The following is a 21,295-nucleotide window of genomic DNA, read 5'->3' on the forward strand; positions in this document are numbered from 1 at the left end:
TGCAAGATTATTTCGGAGAGTGCGAGGTGGAATTGCACAACTTGATTCCCACTAGTCCTTTAAATCATCGAATCACAAGACAATCGGCGAAGCGCCACCGCTTCATGGTAGATATCCCACCCACTCGCACCAAGCGCTTTGTTTCAAGCTTCCTTATGCAAACTGCTAGAGAGTGAAATTCTTTGCCGGAATCTGTGTTTCCTGATGGGTATAACCTGGGTGTCTTCAAAGTCCGAGTGAATAGGTTGCTTATGGGCAGACGTGCTCCATCGTAGGCCGCATCATCACGTACGAACAGGCGAGATAGCAGCCAAACGTCAACCCATCAAACGTAAAAAAAAAACTCAACTTTTGTTATTATAATATATAAAATATATAAATAAAATACATATTGATTAACACTATGCATTTGGCAATGTACTTCGTGTATACCAAAGTCTATTTCGTACTGATCTGGCAACGGTATTCACGGAGTACATACTTTGATTCTAGCTTATAATATTGTTATTACGTAAATTAGAGCAATAATATCGAATATTTTATGTTACTTGTTAGGCCCCCTTGTGCCTCAAAGCCAAAAACCCAGAACTCCCAAACGAAAAAGTAAAGAAAACAATAAAAACCTTACCCGGGTCGCAGAGACACCAGACCGTTTCGAAAAAAATTTGAATTTGACAAATTATTTTCGATTTTATCACAATTTACAATAAATTTCTACCAAGATTGACAATTATTGCTACTTATTTAATATAAAAAATTTAGGTTTTTTTAAATATTTGGGTCATTAGATTTTTTTAAAGTTTATGGTATTAGTGGAGTACAGTGCCAATTTAAGGGTTAATAGCTAATAATCAACAATTGGTGTACATTCGTGATCGTTTACACGGCACTAACTAGGTGAAAACATCAGTATTGTCGAGTTAAATCATATTTCTAAACTTAAAATACTTACGTGATTTTAAGTTACAGATTTTGATTTTAGATTTTTACAAACACGTCAACAAGGACATTTAAAACAAATGTTCAAGATCATCTTATCCGATCAGTCTTCCAAAGCGCAATATAATATTATATATTAGAGGACAGAGCTTGAGTGGCTCCACACGGCTCTCAGATAACTAGTTACCTTGTGTTGAACGTAAAGTAACGTCTGACGTAACGCAAGAGGGAACGCAAGAGTCGCGACCGCGCGACCGCAGAGCGCGGGGCCCGCGCGGGCGCCGGGGAACCTCGCCCGCTCGCTCCCCGCGCCGACTTTATAAAATTATCTACATAATCATTATCTTGTAACCATAATTATTGCAAAATATGTGCAAAACTGTAAGCGTCTCTTTAGTTTACGATACACTGACTCTTTAAACCTTGCAGCACTTAGAATTGTCTTGCACTTGAGATAATTTTTCACATTTTATGTAAACGAATTGAAAACAACCGGCACACAACTATTCGGTGACATGTTCCATACAAGGTAATGAAAAGCGAAACCTCTCGTCGAGCACACGTTAACGTTATTGCTTCAAGCTTATTACGTATCGCTGATATCAATAGATAGTAGACATAATATAATAAATTACGTGTTGCGACGTGCGGTTTGGGATCTACCCGGCAATAAGCTCTCAATATTTACAGAGTAGTAGAAAATTGACCACTTCCAAAGTTAAATTACAAAAATTTAATGATTCATTAGTCTGTTGTGCTAGAAAAGACAATACTGTCACAGAGGTGTACCGTCGTGAGGTGACGGCGACGTCCGGCCAGGACCTCCGTCTATCTAGAGAGATGTCAATCGAAAAATAAACAATACTTCATAATATCTACCTTACTCGGTAAGGGACGTTCGATCTCTTAGGTAATATCATCTTATTGCTAATATAGTGATGTCTTTCAAGTAGCCGAATCGGTCGTACATCGTGGATGAACATTAAACATTATCAACATCGTCAAAATGTAATCTGCAAGAGCAACACTCGTCGAAGCAGTACCAGCCCGCTCGCTATATACGTACGTACGTATGTATGTAGATACAGGGGCGGGGGCGCGGCCGGGGAGCGCCGGCCCCCGCGGCTAATGTAATCCGGGGAAGGCAATTACATTAACTAGGTATGTGGAAAGTGCGCGTTACATAAAATGGCTCGATTCTTATGATGCGTACTGAATTAGGACGGAAGTGAATTCTGGTACCGATTTCACAGCTGATTTGTTAAGCTTATATAGATAACGTTGCAAAAATTTCTCTAAACTCTCTTAATCCCGAGGACCGGCGGCAGCCGTCCTCGCATAGCTAGACGCGACCTGCGTCGGTTCGGTACAGTGAGAAGCTTACAAATTGGAACTATTAAAACTATACGGACAAAATTGATATGAATCGGCGTAGCCATTGCTTCTCTTAAGCGTCTATTAAGATACGATAATACTAGCGCGCCCGAGAGCGCGGGCGAGCGGTTCACGTAAATGTATGTAACCGAAGTGTGGACGTGAGGCGGTGCATCGCACGTGTTCGCGTGAGTGAAGCACAAGCGGTGACTGCGCGCCGCACTCCGCCGCTCCACCACTCACTCCACTCACTCACTCCACTCACTACAGTCACTCCACTCACTCACTCCACTCCACACTACACACACTACACGCCGGGACCGGGGACATCTACTTGTGCTATTGCTCGACACCATTTCGGGGAAGTAAAATGATATCTCACAATCGGTAACAAATCATCGAACTTCACAATATTTATAAGTACAGTTCTGTTTTAGAATTTTACAGATAGACAGTGATATTCATCGAATACAAAAATAAGCTTTTAGAGTTTCCTCAATTTTATCCAATACCTTATATTACATCACTAGTGACGAATAAAAAAAGGGCACGCTCGCGAGAACGATCCTCTCCGATCACCGGGAACAGGTCCGCACGCGAACGCAAACCGACGAATGCGAATCGGAACGACAGAACGCGGTGAACGCGCGCGTACATCGGTCGCAAAACAAACTGATCACTAAGCTTCGGCCACGCGAATACAAAACACTCCAGTAAACACGTCGAACGTCTCTAGAACGCGAAGAAGTCGGTCCAGGCGGGCGCGGGCGCGCGCCGCCCGGCCGCGGCGCTCTGCCGCCGCTAGACGGGACTAGGGGCGCCTGGGCGGGCTCAGCAGCTCGGGCAGCGGGGCGGGCAGCGGCAGCGGCGCGTCGGCGGCCAGCGCGGGCAGCAGCGCCAGCGCCAGCGCGGGTCAGACGGGCGCCGGCGCCGGGCCCGCCTCGCCGCGCCACGCCGCGCCGCCGCCCAGCACCACTCGGTGCCCGTTGGGCGTCACGGCGTCCAGCAGCACGGCGGTGGCGGCGCCCGACGGCGACGCAGCGCCCGAGCCGGCGCCCGGCGCGTCGTGTGCGCGGCGGTGTCGGCGCCAGGCGTGCTGTATGAGGCGCGCGCAGTACTCCTCGCGCTGGCGCCACAGCGTGGACGACACGGGCTCGTAGCCCACCTCGTCGGGCCGCCCCACCTCCAGGTCGCCGGGGTCCTCGATGGGGTTGCCTTTCCGCGCGAAGAAGTCTTTCGTGAGTGCGTCGAGGATGTCGACGCAGAACATCATGTCGCCACGACATATTGGGATGTCCATAGATATAATCTTGTACTTGTTGGGCTTGTGGATCTGCAGTGGCGGTTCCAACACGTCCAAGAAGTCTGACAGCTGATCGTAGCGAATGTACTGCGTGCCATCCGGGTCGAACCGCTGCCAGATCTCATAATACATGTCGTAATCGTCGTCCGTGAGACCCTCTTGAACGTCTTCTGTCGCCTGTGGCACAATAATATAAATCAGTATCAGCATCAGGACTTAAAAAAAGTTGAGTTAAATAAAACATAGAGAAAAGATAAGTTACCTGTGAGTAATTCTCGAGAATGACAGCGATGTACATGTTGATAACGATGAGGAAAGAGATGACGAGGTAGGACAGCAAGTACGTGATGCCGATGGTGGCCGAGCCACAGTTGCCGGGGTATCCTCGCTCGTTGTCCGGCAGGTCACACTCTTCCTCATTGATGATACCATCCAGTACACCGTCCCATCCGGCTGATGTAGACATCTGCAGCACATCATAAAATATATGTCCAAATGCGCAAGTTAAATTCATATTTCTTATCAATGTCAGTCAAACAGCAAATAATTTATGACAATTAGCACAACTGACCTGAAATAGCAGGATCATACTCTGCACGAAGGTCTTGAAGTTGTAGACGTCGTCGAGACCTCCTTTGTCCTTGACGTGCATGAAGAATGACATGCCGAAGATGGCGAAGATGAACATGACGAGGAAGAGCAACAGACAGATGTTGAACAGGGCCGGCAGTGACATCGCCAACGCGAACAATAACGTCCTGATACCTTTCGCGCCCTTCACGAGACGCAACACACGACCCACCTTCGCCACTCTCACGACTCTCAGTAAAGTCGGAGACACGAAATATTTCTCTATAATATCACTCAATACCAAACCTGGGAACAAGAGTAACATGTGATTAGAAAATATGAAAAGAAGATAAAATACAGTATTGATAAGACAGTGAATTGAATACTTACTAAGAATTGAGAAATTGACTACTACGAAATCGAATAAGTTCCAAGGCTCAACGAAGTAATGATAGCGTAAGGCGAACATTTTTAGTAGGCACTCTGAACTGAATATCACGATGAATATCATGTTGAGGTAGTCGAGCACCGTGCTGAAGGTCTCGGACTGCTGGTAGTGGTCCAGCGTCATCGTCAACATGTTCAGCCCGATGAACAACATGATGATCATGTCGAACTTCTTGTCCGTCACTATCTCGAACACGATGGCTTGTGGTCGCCACTGGAACAATCAAAAGTGACAATTTAAGAAAAACTTTGTTTTGCAAACAAAATAGAAGTACTGAGGTACTGAGATGTTTAGAACGATGTTGTAGTATAGCAAACACATCACATAGTTCAATAGTCTGTGTTCTTATAGCATACTGACCTTCGGCCTCGGAATAGCTTTCAACGGTTTCTTAGAACCCATTTTCTTCATGGCATTGTAGTATTTCTTCTGATCTTCAGTCATGAACATCTCGAGACTTCCACCGGCTTTCTTCTTCTGTTCGTTAAAGTTGTCGATGATCACACCGATGAATAGGTTGAGGGTGAAGAATGAGCCGAATATGATGAAGAATACGAAGTACAAGTACATGTAGATGTTCGTCTCTCTTATTGGTTGTCGTCCCACCTGCAGAAAAGAAATAAAAGTATTAAGAGATATTGAAGACGTTTATAATGAAAGTGTGCTTTACTGTGTCAGTTTTTTTAAGTCCTGTTGCTCTGTTTTCAACGTACCTCTCTTGAATCAATAGCATCGTTCATAATCTGTATCCATCCTTTGAAAGTGGCCACTTGGAAGAGGCACAGGTATGCCTTGCCCACGTGGTCGAAATTCATCGGCGAGTTCTCCCATGTGTAGTTCTCCAAGATGCACGCGTTCCGGTCCGGAATGATCTCGTGGCTTAGCGTTGTGTGGTTCAGATCGACGCACTGGAAAAAATAAGATAAAAGAAAAGTTTTAATAAATTGCAGAAGAATTATCCAATTAAGGAATAAAGAAGATTTTATACAAAACTATACTAACCTTGAAATACTTTCCAGCGAAAAGCTGTACACCCATGATGGCAAAGATAAGCCAGAAGATAAGACACACCAGCAACACGTTGAAGATGGACGGGATCGCCTGTACCAGCGCGTTTACCACCACCTGCCACATAACACACCGTTACTCACACCGCTCCACGAGACCACACAGACACAACCATTCATTAGTCAGTGTGCAGTGTAACACATACACTGTCTCTGTTTAATTCGCGTGCAAACGTTAGTTGGCATTGTATATCAGTCTTTAAGCAAGAACATCTTCATCGTTAGTAGCTACTGTGCAAGTCTATGTAGTTTGAATGTCGACTTGATTTACTTCTTACTTTGAGTGATCATGTAAATGGAACTGATTGAGAATGATATTAGTCAGGTATCTACACAACATGAACATATTTACATAACATCGATACACCGAAGCACACCTGGAAGCAACATAAATATACTACACTACTCTTACCTTGTCCACTAAGTTAACCATCCGCAATGAATGGAATTAGTAGTAATGCATGCGACTTGCCGCTCGTACGATGAAGATACAAGAAGAAAAAATCTAAGGTGCAGAATATAAATTAGCATTCCAAATTACTAAGTAATTACAAAACTCTAATCTAGCTAATAATAATAAGACCAATAGAAAAAGAGACCAAAACATGGATGAAATCTCTCCTAAAGTAAAACCCATTGAACCATTTCTAAAAGAGGTTTATGACGAACAGTGATGATACTAAGCCATTCAGGGGTGCCACCGACCACTTCAAAATGATTCACTAATTGTTAATTCGATAAATCGACTACTGCCAATGAGTTGGTAACAACTGTTCAAATTAACGATTTAAAACAAATTTAGATCTGGTGATTGATGCAGAAATATCGAAAAAGGAGCCGTACTCGAACATTGGAGAATTAATATGTATTTAATGATCTTAGAAGTTGAAATAGAAATGTGAATGTGAAGTGTGGAGCGAAGTGTGTGGTGGATGGATGAGCGATAGGGTGTTCTCGCAGCACAGGGTGGTACGTACCCTCATGCCCTGCATGCGGCTCATGGCTCTGAGCGGGCGCAGTGCGCGCAGCGTTCGCATCGTTTTGAACGCCTGAATGCCGCCGGCGCCACAAAGCGCCGCTACGAAGTTTATAAGCGAGACCTGATGAAATCAAGGGTTGCATATTGAGACAATTTATATTTCAACATTTGGTCGTACAAAGTTATTCAGAAGTCTACTGCTGCACCTAGAAAACAGACAATTACATAACAAACAATAGATCCCACAACGTCAACTGGACGATTCCATATTATGGCCGAAGACTCACAACCAAAGTTACAAACCTACATTGGATTATCATTCGATGACGAGGAAGACGAGATGACGCCAACTGCAGAATAACAGACAGGATAAATTGTGACATATCACTCAATACACACATTTGTACATCGAAGGTTTGAGGACATCAGAGAAATAACTTGGCTTTCAAAACTTATTGGACAACTGTTATCTTTAATTTGGTTTATTTCTCTGATATCCTAAAATAAAGCTACATCACAGGATAAGAACAAATATAAAGGTATATGTATATAGGTATAAATATTTTGCTTATATTTGACATCGACAGCAGCCAAGATCATGTGCCATTTTCAGTTGAACCATGTTTCCTCAGTAAATTGAAAACATTTACAGATAAACTTTAAACTGTAATTGAAAACGGCACTGTCTCGTACGACAGCACAAAGATAGAAGTCGTGGTGGATCATGCACTTGAAAATATCAGGATTTCAAGTCACTCTGTGAAGGCCGATATATAGTTGGCCACAGGTAAAGTCAGGTAGCAGGGATCGTGGGTAGAGAGTCACATAGAAGCGGTTTCCATAAACAAACAGTACGACATCGAGAGCTCGAGGCAGCGAGGTGAGGCCGTTCGGAGTTTCCACTGCCATAGACATCGAACAATCAAAGCTGCACGCTTTGAGTTGCGCTGCACATCAACCGCGGAGTATACGACAAGTGACATTAATATAATCAATCTTTTCAATATGTTTTTGTTAATCATCAGGTTAATAAAGCACTCATTCCAGATTATTAGTAAGTTCAGAGTATTTTTGTTAATAGATTATACTTTTCCTGTTAGTGGTAGCCACGTCGCTATGCTACACGCAGCTGAACAACCAAGGAACAAAATTAAAATATAAATATTATACGGTTTAAGAAAATAAAAGATTAAAAACTTTAAATTTCAATTAGTAATGTAATTAACATAATAGAAATCAGAAATGACTTGAACAGAATAGAAAAAAAAATCCAAGCCCGTAGACGTTATTACATAAACAATAATTTATTTATTTTTGTGATTTATGTTAAGAAGAACTTTTGAAGTAATTAAGAAGTATTGGTTCAATTTTATCGGGTAATTAGGATAGTTCCTTTTGTGTAGCACGGCGACGGGTGCAGTTAGAAGTTAGTTAGTTAGTATGCGTATGTGCAGCGCAACGATACCGGCGCAGTGCGCTACTCACGCGCATGCCCTCCCAGCGCGACACGGCGCGGAGCGGCCGCAGAGCGCGCAACGTGCGCATCGAGCGGAACGCCGGGATGTCGTCCGCGCCCGCCATCACCGCGCCGTGGTTTACGAGCGACAACTAACGCCACACCAGGTCATTTATTTTAACATACGTCACACTTACATCTACATTTATACTTAGTTTACTTTATCATATACTCGGTCTTCACACCACAGCACCTTGAGAAACTGTAGTGACACAGAAGACCTTCATAAAACACATTATGACCAACCCGGACAAAGCAATATCTTTTGTTCTTTACTTTTAATCGTTGGTCAAATCCTTTGTTATGATTTCTTAGTAAACTAATCTGGAAAGAAACTATTAGTTCATCATATTTTGTTTAAGAAATAATATCAATTTGGTACATTACCATGACAATGATGAAGTCGAGCCAGCACCACGCGTTTGTGAAATATTTTTGGAAGCCAAGGGCAAGCCATTTGATCAACATCTCAATGAAGAAAATGACGGTGAAGATACGATCCATATAATACAAGATGTCCTGAAGGATGGGTCGATGTGGTAAGTTTACGTCTTCTAAAGCCTGGAAAGGAAACAATTATTCAAGGTTAATATTATTGTTAACCTTTTACAAATTAGACGAAGGAATCTAAATAAACATATTTTATAAACTTACCAAAGCCAAACTACTGAGCAAAATCATTGTAATCACAGCCGTTTCAAAGTACGTGTTCTCAATGAGTTTGAAAGTCTTCAACCGTAGCATGCCCCAGCCTTGCCAGAAGGGAGACTCGTCGTCGCCAGCGAGGAATGGAAACTTGGCGTAGCACGGTTCTGGGCAGCAGTCAGCAGGACTGTCGTCAACGACTTCTTCGTCCGCTGCTACTATGATGTCTGTTTTGCCCAGACCTCCATCTAGCTTCCCATCTTCTTCTTCTTCAACCAATTCTAGAAGAAATCCATCAATTAAAGTTAATGCATAGTTCTTTCGCATATTATACAAATGTTCTGTTGTTATGAAACTAACCTTCTTCTAATCCTAATTCTTCTTTACTGGCATCTTTCTTCTCTTCGCCATCTATCGTGTCGGCTGAACCTTTATGACTTTCATCCTTGAATGACCTGATCTTGTGACTGCCGTACGACTTTTGACTTATCGTATCATCGTCCTAAAAAGATATTTTGTCAGTAAGTTCCACTGGAGCGGATATATTTTAGTTATGTAAGGCCATCGTTTCAATATTTACCTGTATAGGGTACCCATGATGATTTAATTCACAATCTAACCGGTTGTCTCTATGATTATCTGTTATCGCATTTATATTATTTAACAAAATCTTTCCCTTTTTGTATTTATTGTCACCTGAAAGTTCATCATTAGTAGAGGATAATGTATGAGTTACGAAACAAAATTATTTCAAATGTATGATTGGAATGCTATAGTTACCTGGTATAGTGAATTCCATACCATCACCTATAGCTACTTCTACTTGGTCTTTTAGTTTCTTGTCTTTGTACAATACGGCGTCGTCCAGGTCTGTGCCGAGTTCCAGTTCGTTGTCCACTCGCTCTGAGGAGACACAGCGGCCACACAAAGCCGCCTTTAAGCCTACATGTCGCACGATGTGTCCACGGTGCGTCACGGAGAGGCCACCCGACGACCAAGCATAGAAATGAGACCAGGACGAATCGACTTAGTTAAATTCGTCAAAATGTTTCACAAAATCATATCGTATACTGATATTATTACGCATTTAAATCCTCTGTACAACATGGTATGGTGGTGAACACAAAGATGAGATAAGAATTTAATTTTGCTGACAATAAATCTTAGAAACTGTAGTGTATACAACAGATTTTGGTAATGACAATGCAATATTATCGTTACACCTTAACATACAAAGTAACAAAGCTAAACATTATTAAGACAACATCAAAGATGCAATTCACGGTTACAGAATAATGATAGGTAGACAGATAATACAGGTACACATAAACGGATAACATTTACGTACAGACAAACAGTAATCATGCAAACACACAAAGCACACATGACAGGAACAGTTATAATGATGACGAGTCACAAAGCGGTTGAGTAATTACCTAATTAATTGATAATTTAACATTGCTTGGTAATTTTCCAAAAGAGGCAAGCGTTATAGGTAAGTTACTACGTCAAAGTTTTATTATACGAATTGAAACCGTTGCTGGATTCATTACTAGTTATTTTACTAGTAATGAAGCAGGCTATCGTTACAAAGTTATTAAAGAATGCTCAGTCGAAAGAACAACAAATCGAAACGAAAAAGACGAAACATTCCGATTTTTTTAGTCAAAGTATTTCATTAAACTTTTTTGAATACATCGTCTTTTTTATGATAAACTAAAGATGTAGTTTGATTCTTCATAAATCGTTTGTATATTTTTAAAAGAAAGAATTGTATTTATTTATAGGCTAATTAAGAAGTGATGTTTAATTTTATTAGACACTTGCAATGATGCAAAATTAAATGCTATTAACGCGATAGATATCGGAACATTTACACAACGCAGTTATTTTAAAGGTTCTTGAGCTGTATGAAGAAAGACAGAATACAGTGTTAATGAATACAACAGTAATAATGAAAGGGACAGAGAGATATAAAAACGGAAAACTAACAGTAATACGAGGACTCAAACACACGACATTTATACAAAGGGTCTGCATTTCTACACTTGGATCGCTAAGGCGCAGGCAACGCACAGTGGTCACAAATACCGACACGCAATCCAAATATTTATTACATTCGATACACAAATCCATGCTATTCCATATTATAATTACACATAAATCATGCTACAACACTAATTGGAATATTTTACGCAGTTATTTTTACATTTTGTTTAGTTATTTCTTTGCTTGAGTTATTGATGTTATTCAATTGATTGCAAAAATGAATGGTTTTTGTTTTGACAAAAACATTGTGGTCGTTTTGCCATCAAGCAATTGTTTTTGTCCACTGGTTTGAATGTGAATTTTTGACGTTTACATTTCGATTCGCTTTCAAGTAGATACTTATACTTACCGAAGAATAAAGGGCAATGTGATGAGAATCGAATTTCATACACTTGGCTCAAAAGCGAAACGAAAATGTTACTTTAAAACTCACATTAATCCCCTCATTAATAAGATCCATATTACATTAACATCAGAATGATACTGATATTAGGAAATAAGTTGTAATAATTTCGGGGCTTCAAGGATTAGGATATATTTTATACAAAAGCGAGGACAATAAAGACTGTATACATATTTATCTACAATACAAAATACATAGAGGTATAACGACATGCCACAACAAACGGGCAGGACACACATCTTACCGGGAGCGTGGATCGCAATCTGATTGGTCAATTTGTTTTTCAGTAGCTTCATTACGTCGGCTACGTTACGTTTCACCCAATCAATGAACCTCGATATTCTGTTGAAGGCCTCAGCTATTTTATTGGTATCCTGATCAGCAGTTGGTGTTGATAAACTCGATGAGCCAAAATTGGACAGTAACAGGGCCAAGAAGAGGTTGAGTACCTGAAATATGATTTGTTTAGGCAATTTGTTGACGAAAGATAACGTTGCTATATTCTTTTTGGAGATACATACCACAAGATTGCCAATGACGACTGTAGCCAGGAAGAATGGTATGCAAGATACGTCTCCGACCAACATACAGTCCCACATACTCTCAATCCATTCTCCGCAGAGCACTCGGAATACAATCATGAAGCTGTGCATGAAATCCGTGAAATTCCATCGCGGGAGGTCGCCGTCCGGGAAACGGTCTACGTAATCTGTGCATACACACCAACACATTAGTATATCTATGATCAAAAGGCTAATGTTTGTCAAATTAATTTTACACATTTTTAAACAAAAATATCTCCTCTTTACTTATTAAGCCTCGGACTTGTGTTTAAAACTAAGACATCTATGTGAGAGACAATCACAACACACCACGATACAATATAAATATCTAAATAATTAAATGCCAATATTGTACTTATAAATATTTTTAAGGTATATAAATACATATTATAAGTAAAGAGATATATTTTTTACTTTGCTTTAAATATATTAATAGGTATTATATATAAGCAATTTATTATTCACAAGCAATTCAAATATCGCAGTATGCGTAATCAAGCATTAGAATGGAAACATTGATTTTCTTTTAATTCAAATTCGTCAAACAAATATTAATCTTATACCTGATTAGAATACTGCGATATTAAAAGCTCATTTAAATAGTGCAGTTGGCAATATTGTGTTCTAGTAGACGATAGAATTCTGTGATGCTCCTAAGCTAGCTACGTCATGCGGTCCACTATGGCATGAGCCTAGAGTATCAAGCTTTATAACATCAACCACATACTTACTATAGTAACAGCATGCCATTAAATAGTACTATAGAGTATTAGAGACAAATGTAGCGCTAACGGAAGGCATAGTAAACGTAAAAATTGAGAATGTCCAAAGAAAATTATGTATAAAGGAAACGAGAAGTGGCTAGCGTACTGTCTCACAAGTGAGGCGCCTTTTCCATGGGGCTTTTACAAAGAGCTGTACAAATCTTTTAGGGCTGTCTAACTTGGAAGGGGACACATTGAATCTTACCAATTGTCTAATGAGCACAACAGTGTGACGCACATAAACACAATATTCACTATTCAAACAGCGACGGCGCGCCCCTGTTAAAGTGTGGACTCAGGGAAGTAATTTAGACCAGGGCCGTTTACCATCGGTTAGCAATGTAATGTTTCGTATCGTGAGTTCTGTTGTTAATGGTGTTTTAACTTGATCTATGTTATGTTCTATGAGATCGAGTGAAGTACGATGGAAGTTTTGTGTCTAGGAATAGAAGTGTGCAATCATTAATATTTTTAGCTTCACTTGATTTTTGGAATGGAACCGTCATTGAAATTTTGTTCTCTTCCATTTGTTCAGTTCCATTGTGTTTATTGTTTTGCTAACACTTTAAAAGTCTTGTAAAGACTGTTTCAAAGCAATTTTGTCATGATTGTTTCATCCACGCTTTAACAGATTATGTCACGCGAAATATACTTCAACAGTTGTGTTCGCGATTAGTATCGTATTTAATGTTACTTGAGAACAATTGATAAAATTAAAATATAGTGATTGAAAATGGGTTTAGTCGTAGTAAGTTACTCCATGATCACTTTACTTGAAATGTTTAAGATAATGTAGTCTATAAACTAGCAGCGATTGTATGTATCTGTTGAAATATATTGGTAGCGGTACAGGGCACGCCGCCGCGGCATACCAACAGTCAACATCTCCAATCAAACACCAATGTACATGCAACACTCCCACCAATTACACTTACCCACGTAATTTTTCCCGAATAGTTGCATACCCATCACCGCAAATATGAAAATAATGATGCACAATACGAAGGTCAGGTTGCCCAAGGCACCCATTGTCCTACCCATTATGGAGATGAGTAAATTAAGTGTCGGCCATGACTTTGCCAATTTGAATACTCGAAGCTGCAATTACAAATTGTGATACAAGGCGTCACACAAGCTCGCTTACCGGCGCTTCACCTATGCTACTGCGGAACCCTTCCACGACCCTCAATCACTCACCGTGTCTGGCGAGCAGTGCGTGCGTGAGTGATTGGGGGCCCAACGTTAGCAAATGTGTGCTCAGTACCTATCGATGTGCACAGACTTATCTCTGTATGAGTGGGATTTATGTTAGTTGTAAAAGTGAGAGCTTTTGGATCGATAACATTTTGATCAACTTCCATATGTCTAGGTTCTAATTCAGTGCTTGTCTCTGTAACGACATAGATCCCATCAGTAGTCGACCTGATGCATCAAAGTACCCTTCGTAAGCGAAGCTGCAAGTCAAATCTATGTTACTCGATGCAAAGCTTAAATAATTATGATCTGAAGCTGCGTGGCATAGCTTTATAACGTGGCTCGTCTCAGGCTCGCCTGCGTTTCCGAGCCACATTCCGTGTTATAAAGCCACAGCGAGGACCATCAGTCCTTCATGAGAATAATGTTGAATCAAGCCCAGTGTAAAGATTTCTTTGTGTGAAGCTGAATAATTAATAATGAAGCTTAATTCATTAATTAGAGATGCTAAATTTTCTTTTAAATTAGAACCTGTGTAGTTCTTGCCAAACAACTGCATCCCCATCACCGCAAATATGAATATAATGATGCAAAGTACAAAGGTCAAGTTCCCTAAAGCTCCCACCGTCCTACCCATTATGGATATTATTAGGTTTAGCGCCGGCCAAGACTTGGCCAGTTTAAATACACGTAGCTGAAAATATTTCACCACATTTATACATAACTTGGATTAACATTAGAAACAGTCTTATTATTACGGATGACGGTGAAGTCGATAAAGGTGACCAAATTAACGATGATTTAAAAGAAAATATAGAACATAATAGTTACTCATATCAAGCATGAATAAAATATATAGCAAATGAACACCTCCAAATTATAAAAGAAGAGATACTCGAAATTAAAGATGGTAGATGAATGGAATTGGACGATGAGACTTAGTTAGAAAGAGATAGTTTAAACAAACAGTAAGAAAGATACATACCAAACGAAAGGAACGCAACACTGACAAACCCTGAACTCCTTCCAATCCCAACTCCAACAGTGATAAGGCCACAATAATAAAGTCAAATATGTTCCATCCTTCTTGGAAGTAGAACTTTGGGCTCATAGCTACTAATTTCAACATGGCTTCTATTCCGAATGTAGCAGTGAAAAACTGAAAACAAACGTATTATTTGAAATTGTTCATCTTTAACCAAAAAACTAGATAACTTTTTAGATTCTGCTAATTTGTAGAAGTGTGCTCCTGAAATATTTGCATGATACTCACATAGTTGCCACTTTTGAGCGCCTTCTCCATGTCTTTGTCCATGTCGTGGTGGTCGAGCGCCATGAACAGCGTGTTGACTACGATACACAGGGTGATGAACAACTCCACGAACGGATCGAACACCAACAGAGCCACGTACTTCTGAAACTCCAGCCACAACCAACAGCAGTCCCACACACAGAAGAAGTCTATCGCCTTCATCAGGCACTCCAAGAGCTTCTCCTTGAACGTGGGCCCATCCTCATCGTCTTCCGCTGTTGGGAAGTAGTACACTGACACTGTTGCGTCCCGTTTACCACCAGTGTGCGTGTGTGTGTGTTAGAGAGAGAGAAACAATTTTTGTTAGTATTCGCTCATTATTTTTTTATCATTACAATCAAATTTGATTCCAATAAAAGACGCTTGATTTTAGTTCAGATTGTATTTGGCTTGCTTCTTCGCTAATTCATTCTTTTATTGGAACTTACAAGTCTTACAGTCTAGACACCAATATCCATATTTTTTGTTTTGCTGGCTGTCATTTATCTACACAATGATGTAAGGGTTGCGCAAACTCGTGGCACTTGGTGCTGTTTGGAGATACTCTACAAGAATATCAGTCACACCAGGGTGCCAGGTAACCTCGTGCAAATCAAACTCAAACATTACTAGCGGTGAAATACTCGGATACTCTCAAATGCTCTCAAGCATATTTCGCTTAACTACTTGAAATGCTCATGGATGATTATTGAGCTCATCTGTCCAATTTTGACTTCCGCAGACCAAAAAATATGAATATCGTGACTATCCATAGAGAGTGATTAAAGCAAAACACTGCAGCTTTTTGTATGAAAATTACAGTTTAAATATATTTTAAGTTTTTGCATGACATCTTAGGTCATGATTATATTAGAGTCTAGTACAAATAAACAAAATGTAGCGAAACACGTGCAGTCACAGTGCATGCAAGGAGGGACGTCGTAGCCTCCAGTAGGTGCCTTATGCGAACGTAAAAGGTGCAAAAAGCGACTAAATTACATTGGGCATGAATACAACAGTGTAACACATGTTAGTGTAATCAACATTGTAGGATAATGTATGTAGGCAAAGTAGGATGTATAGGCAACTACTGTTCAATACGTGTGTGGCCAGTCGAAGAAAAACTTCAATATAAATCTGTTCTGATTATTTCCACGTTCAGTATGTTTTGGATCACTGTGCTACACAATATTTTTACTTCAAACTGTGCAGCTTTTTCTTCAACTAAGTGCGTGCGAGTGCAATATTTTATTCTATGCGTTGGCTCATCGCCTATAAATGACATCCACAAATGTTCTCATTTTGCCAATTATGCTTTTTTGTTGCATAATGAGCAAATACCTGTCAAGTGTGATCTGTTTGTGTTCGTGTGGGTTTAGTTTGTACTTTATTTGTTATTTAACTGTTGGTTATTTGAAAAGCAAGTTAGACATCGAACGTTGATAAAATAAATGGTTAAAGAGAGCGACTTTGGCATTAAGATTAGTGTGTGGTGTATTGTCGTACCGTTCTGATCGCTCGCCCGACTCTGGCGGCCCGCTTGCTCGATGATTTCATTCAATACCATTACATCTGTAACATTTCAGGCAACACGATAAGTTTCTAATACCTTTTTACCTTTAAAGAATTTTAGGTAGTCTAAAATAAACTTTGTTCGAAGGAGTTACAGTAAATATTTGAATGAAAAATTATTGCCCTATCTTTTAGATGTTGTTTTATACCTCTCATGTCCACTACGTTTGGTTGTTGCGAAGATTCAATGAAGGGATTGTCTGTCGATGGTTTCAATACTTTCCCAGCTTCGTCTGTACATTCAGTCGTGCTCATTTCCTGAAATAATTCGCAGCAGTTAGCATCCAAATCTATTGGGACATTTTTAACATGATTTTTGAAATGTATCAGTATTATATTATAACTGCATACGTCATCACAGACGTCATAGGTTACAGTTATAGTGTTAGACGGTTGAGTTTTAAGATCAATTAGTATAATAAGTTAAGCTTTGTATATTTTGTGTGTGTTTGTGCTTAAAATAGAGGTTCCTCTACTCACATATTCTCTAAGTGGCCTGGACGCTAACGAGAAGTCCTGGCCGGGCAGTGGGTAGGCATGTGGTTGTGACGTCACACTGTGGTTTCTCGACGCCGAGCGGTTCCTAAGGCGCGCCTCCTTGGTCTGCGCCTTACCACCGCCCAGCAGGTCGCCATGAGATGTGTACGACAACCGCGACTGATGCGATGTGTATGATGAGTGACGAGATCCTGGAGTGTAGCATAGTTGGTTATGGGTAAGTTCACAAACACTTAACGAGGATACTTTAAAAAGATTAGAAATTATGAATGTATTGGTTTGTCCCCAGTAAATAAAGATGGTGTTGTTTGTGATTGTAATAAATCTATGAGTAAGGGCTTCGGTTTGGTTAGAAATTAATCGAGCATTATACAAAAATGTGACTTACCTAAATTAGCGTAGTAAACTGGAATAATTATAGCACCGTTCTCTTCAGACATAGGGGTGACGGCGTTGGAGTCGTCGGCGTAAGGCAGGTGTTCCTGGGCGTCCAGGTAGGTGGACAGCACCAGCGGCTTGCGGTCCGCGCCCGGCGGGTACCGCGACCGACCGTTCGGCCGCAGAGCCATCTGGTGCGAGCCCCGCGACCCTCGACGCAAATTGAACGGCGAGCCAGGCAGTGATAACGAAGCCTGTGCCCATACCGACAATTGAAAACACTGACACACATCCACAACAATACATCATCATATTTCAATTTATACAATTCAAGTTTCTCAATATAATACATTTCAATTTTATTATCATTATCAAGTAAATCCTTCATTTTCATTTACATATTTTTCCTCAATTCAGATCGAGTAGCTTTAATTCATGAAAACTATTGACGTTGTTCACAATGGCAAACTATTGAACCACTATATCATGGATTCTATATCAAACTCTATTTGAACCGGCTGCAGAGGCTTTGGCTTTATGTTTTTGATTGAAGTAAGAACTCCTAAATGTAACTGTTATGTCAATGATTTATTTACTTTCATGTGCTGATAAACAATAGCAAGAAAAATAAAGAAATCGAGGAGATAGAAAAGATAAAGAATAATGAAGATAAAGAAATGTTTGGTGCAAATAATGCTCTATTTGGGCTAAAATAAGATCGATATCTGAATAAAAATTTAAACGATATGAATAATTGCAAAAGAAAGTGGAAGATACGGGTTACCACTAATAGTAAAGAGGTTGAAGAGCTAAATAGAGAAAATAAAAGTGGAGGTAATCCTATTGTACAGGAAGAGGTAGGGGAGCACAAACACCAATGAGGATTGAGGACAAACCTGTGAGCCCTCGCGCAGTGGCCCATATGACAACTGGCTGATTTTATTTATGCGTTCAGGGTGGGGGACCTTCAATACACAAACAAAATTTCGAGTTTATTACATTTAAAGAAGTTAGTACGATCAAATATCTAGCATCCAACAAATAGGATAAAAGGACGGAGAAATAGGCTATGTCATATTACACATATTACGAGTACGAACAAAAACAAACCAAAATGGCATACATTTAAAACTGAACATACAGCTTAGAAGCGAGACTCGTGAGAGATACAAAATTACTCTGTGCCACGAGATTCCACGAGGTCTACGGGTAATGTGACACTAGCTTTCAATGTAAGAATAAATAAAATGCCTAAGAATATTACAAATATTTACAATAAGAATTTTCCTTTCGGACTCGCATCCATGAAGAAAATGTATAAGAATGGAAAACGAAAGTAAGGATGCTGTATAAAACTCTTATTGTAGAACAAAATACGATAAGAAGTAGCAATGATATAAATGGGTGAAAGCAATAGTTAGTCAAGTAACTTTGTTTATAAACACATGAAGTATTGTGGGGGTTCACATGCATATTTGCATACGACTATTTCATAGTCCTATCGTAGCTATTTACTTCATTTAATCTACATCTATAGTCATGACGACTGTTCCTTTGTTCGTCCAAATATTGAAGCCTCCGCATGTCGCTAATCGAAATTGAGGAATTAAATGTTACTTCAATATTAATGTAAGTTTTATGTTTAATTAATATACTTTGACTGAACCTACCTCTTCATCGTCGATACGTTCAGTTCGCCCGCCCGTTCGTAAACACTCACATTGCAAAAGAAACAATCTACCATGACAATAGACTCATTCGCTCCAATATTATTTCTTATCGTTCCTAGTTTACTCAAGTCTCTCAAAGTCCAGAACAGAGATGCTGATATTCATTAACTCATACGTTTTATTTTTGCTATATATGGAAAAGTTGGAAAATACGATTTCATCTATGAAAGCATGAAATGCCGAAAGAAAATTGTTGGAGGCAAATCATCCGCTAAACGTCGGTCATCAGTGCCCGACGTGGCGGTTAACGTGTTAAGAAATATTATTGGAGATCAACTGTAGAACTAAAGTGAACTACAGTGCATCATTCAATGAGCAAATATGCAACTTCTAGGAACCATGCTAACATTCATATATTGTTTCCACAAGAAATTATATTCAACGAAATTATTATCGGTTACAATAATGAAATAAAATAACATTTCAAATTAAATGTTTTTCGTGCTGCTAATAAATGTATTGGAACAGAAAATAATGATCTAATTGAGGAAATATGTAATGTATCATCTAGTTTTGTTTTTTTTTTCAAAGCATCTATCTGTGCTGTGCATTGTGTTACCGAGGCCTAATGTGTGGTTTCAAATCGAAGTTTCGAACCAATGAATATAATTTTGAATGATTTGAGGAGCACAGATAAATGTTAAAACACAATGTTACAGACACAACAAACTGAGAGTAGAGGGAGCAAGACAGACCATGTAACTAATACGCATGCTTCAAGACAAAAGATCTGATAATGGTAGAGGATCATGTAGCTTTATAGTACAGAGATAAAAATAGACACGGCAAATATTTAGATGGAAAAAAGAAGTTTCTAGACAATCTAATAGGACAAATCTAGACATTTAGTTTCATCTGGATATTTGCACTAGCGTTCAAATAATAGAGGACATCACCGGCAAAAACAAAATGTTGGAAGCTTAGCGTAAAACACAGAATAACAAAATGGTTCTTTTCAACTTGAGCAACTGGGAGTGCTAAATGATGATGAAAGTGAAACAAGAGTGAAATTAAACCTTCCGTCCGAGAAGATAAAGTCTATTTGCATTTAAGCAGCGTGTTAGTCTTAGAGTCAAGTTGAAAAGATACTGCTCGACTGACAATAATTCATTTCTTCAATACACAGAAGAGAACTTAAACATATGAATTTCACATTATTAATTCAGAATGTAAGTAAATTAAGTATCATTTAAAAAATATACATTTAGAACTTTGAAAGTTAAGTACATAGAAGAGAACGCGACTTGAGTATATAAAAATGTACATAATATTGATTTTGTAATGTTACCGCGAGTACAACAAACGAAGGTCGCGGTCAATGACAGGAGATGTCAGACACAGTTAGTTGTTGAGTCGCTGGGTTTGTTAGTATTAGGGTCGCGGGGAACCATTGTCAGCGAGTGGGAGTGTGTGGCGGCGCATACTCACCATGCTGACCTTCCTGGGGCGGCGTGCGTCGTGGTGCGGGTCGGTGGCGGTGGGCTTGTGCGTGGGCTGAGTGCTCACCGAGTCCTGGAAGGGGTCGCTACGGAGGGACATGCGCTCGCGCGTATTGTCGTCCTGGTTGCCGCGCTCCTGGTTCACGAACAGCTCGTAGCTCTGACACGAGAAGTCGCTGGGGGACTTGGCGGGGTGCGCCTCGGCGTAGGCTGCTGCCTGCGCCGCTGCCGCCGCCTCTCGCGCATGCGCCTCGCGTGCCTCCGCCTTGTCTGCTCGTGCTGCCGCTTTTTGCTCTGCTTCCTACCGTGGCCGACCAGTATCGTCATGTTAGCAAGTGTAGGAGAGTAACCAAACGTCCTAATCAGTTATCTTCTACTGTAATGTATTCTCTATTTACCCTTAGAGCTTCCTCTTCGGCCTGTTCCTCTTCTTCAGCTTTCTTCTGCAACTCGTCGTACGACATGGCGACGATGGCCAAGATCAAGTTGACGAGATAGAAGGAGCCCAAGAAGATGATCACTACGAAGAATAGCACGTGCCATGACCCCGCTGACCGCAATACCTACAACAAT

General features: G+C 40.1%; 1 protein-coding gene across 36 annotated transcripts in view; it reads right to left on the bottom strand.

Annotated features, from left to right (window-relative positions):
- Positions 1-3,093: 3,093 nt before the first annotated feature.
- Positions 3,094-21,295, bottom strand: part of LOC118273910 (sodium channel protein para) — a 104,734-nt gene continuing 86,532 nt past the window's right edge. For 2 of the 36 annotated variants that reach the window (XM_050706434.1, XM_050706409.1), the window contains 24 exons: positions 21,121-21,285; positions 20,712-21,023; positions 17,564-17,807; positions 17,158-17,366; positions 16,827-16,935; positions 16,612-16,677; positions 15,088-15,365; positions 14,800-14,973; positions 14,346-14,508; positions 11,815-12,002; positions 11,538-11,742; positions 9,622-9,783; positions 9,422-9,537; positions 9,202-9,343; positions 8,851-9,122; positions 8,584-8,757; positions 6,679-6,801; positions 5,637-5,759; positions 5,348-5,542; positions 4,995-5,240; positions 4,577-4,847; positions 4,188-4,492; positions 3,879-4,082; positions 3,095-3,793 (listed from right to left, as the gene is read on the bottom strand). In XM_050706434.1, the coding sequence (XP_050562391.1) occupies positions 3,227-3,793; positions 3,879-4,082; positions 4,188-4,492; positions 4,577-4,847; positions 4,995-5,240; positions 5,348-5,542; positions 5,637-5,759; positions 6,679-6,801; positions 8,584-8,757; positions 8,851-9,122; positions 9,202-9,343; positions 9,422-9,537; positions 9,622-9,783; positions 11,538-11,742; positions 11,815-12,002; positions 14,346-14,508; positions 14,800-14,973; positions 15,088-15,365; positions 16,612-16,677; positions 16,827-16,935; positions 17,158-17,366; positions 17,564-17,807; positions 20,712-21,023; positions 21,121-21,285 (5,013 nt within the window). In that variant the 3' untranslated portion in view covers positions 3,095-3,226. Of the gene's footprint in view, positions 3,794-3,878; positions 4,083-4,187; positions 4,493-4,576; positions 4,848-4,994; positions 5,241-5,347; positions 5,543-5,636; positions 5,760-6,678; positions 6,802-8,165; positions 8,289-8,583; positions 8,758-8,850; positions 9,123-9,201; positions 9,344-9,421; positions 9,538-9,621; positions 9,784-11,537; positions 11,743-11,814; positions 12,003-13,555; positions 13,719-14,345; positions 14,509-14,799; positions 14,974-15,087; positions 15,366-16,611; positions 16,678-16,826; positions 16,936-17,157; positions 17,367-17,563; positions 17,808-18,449; positions 18,519-20,711; positions 21,024-21,120; positions 21,286-21,295 lie in introns of all 36 variants that reach the window. The other 34 variants (XM_050706388.1, XM_050706377.1, XM_050706418.1 and 31 more) reach the window with 30 other exon arrangements.

Source organism: Spodoptera frugiperda, chromosome 3 (genome assembly GCF_023101765.2).
Source record: "Spodoptera frugiperda isolate SF20-4 chromosome 3, AGI-APGP_CSIRO_Sfru_2.0, whole genome shotgun sequence".
NCBI lineage: Eukaryota > Metazoa > Arthropoda > Insecta > Lepidoptera > Noctuidae > Spodoptera > Spodoptera frugiperda.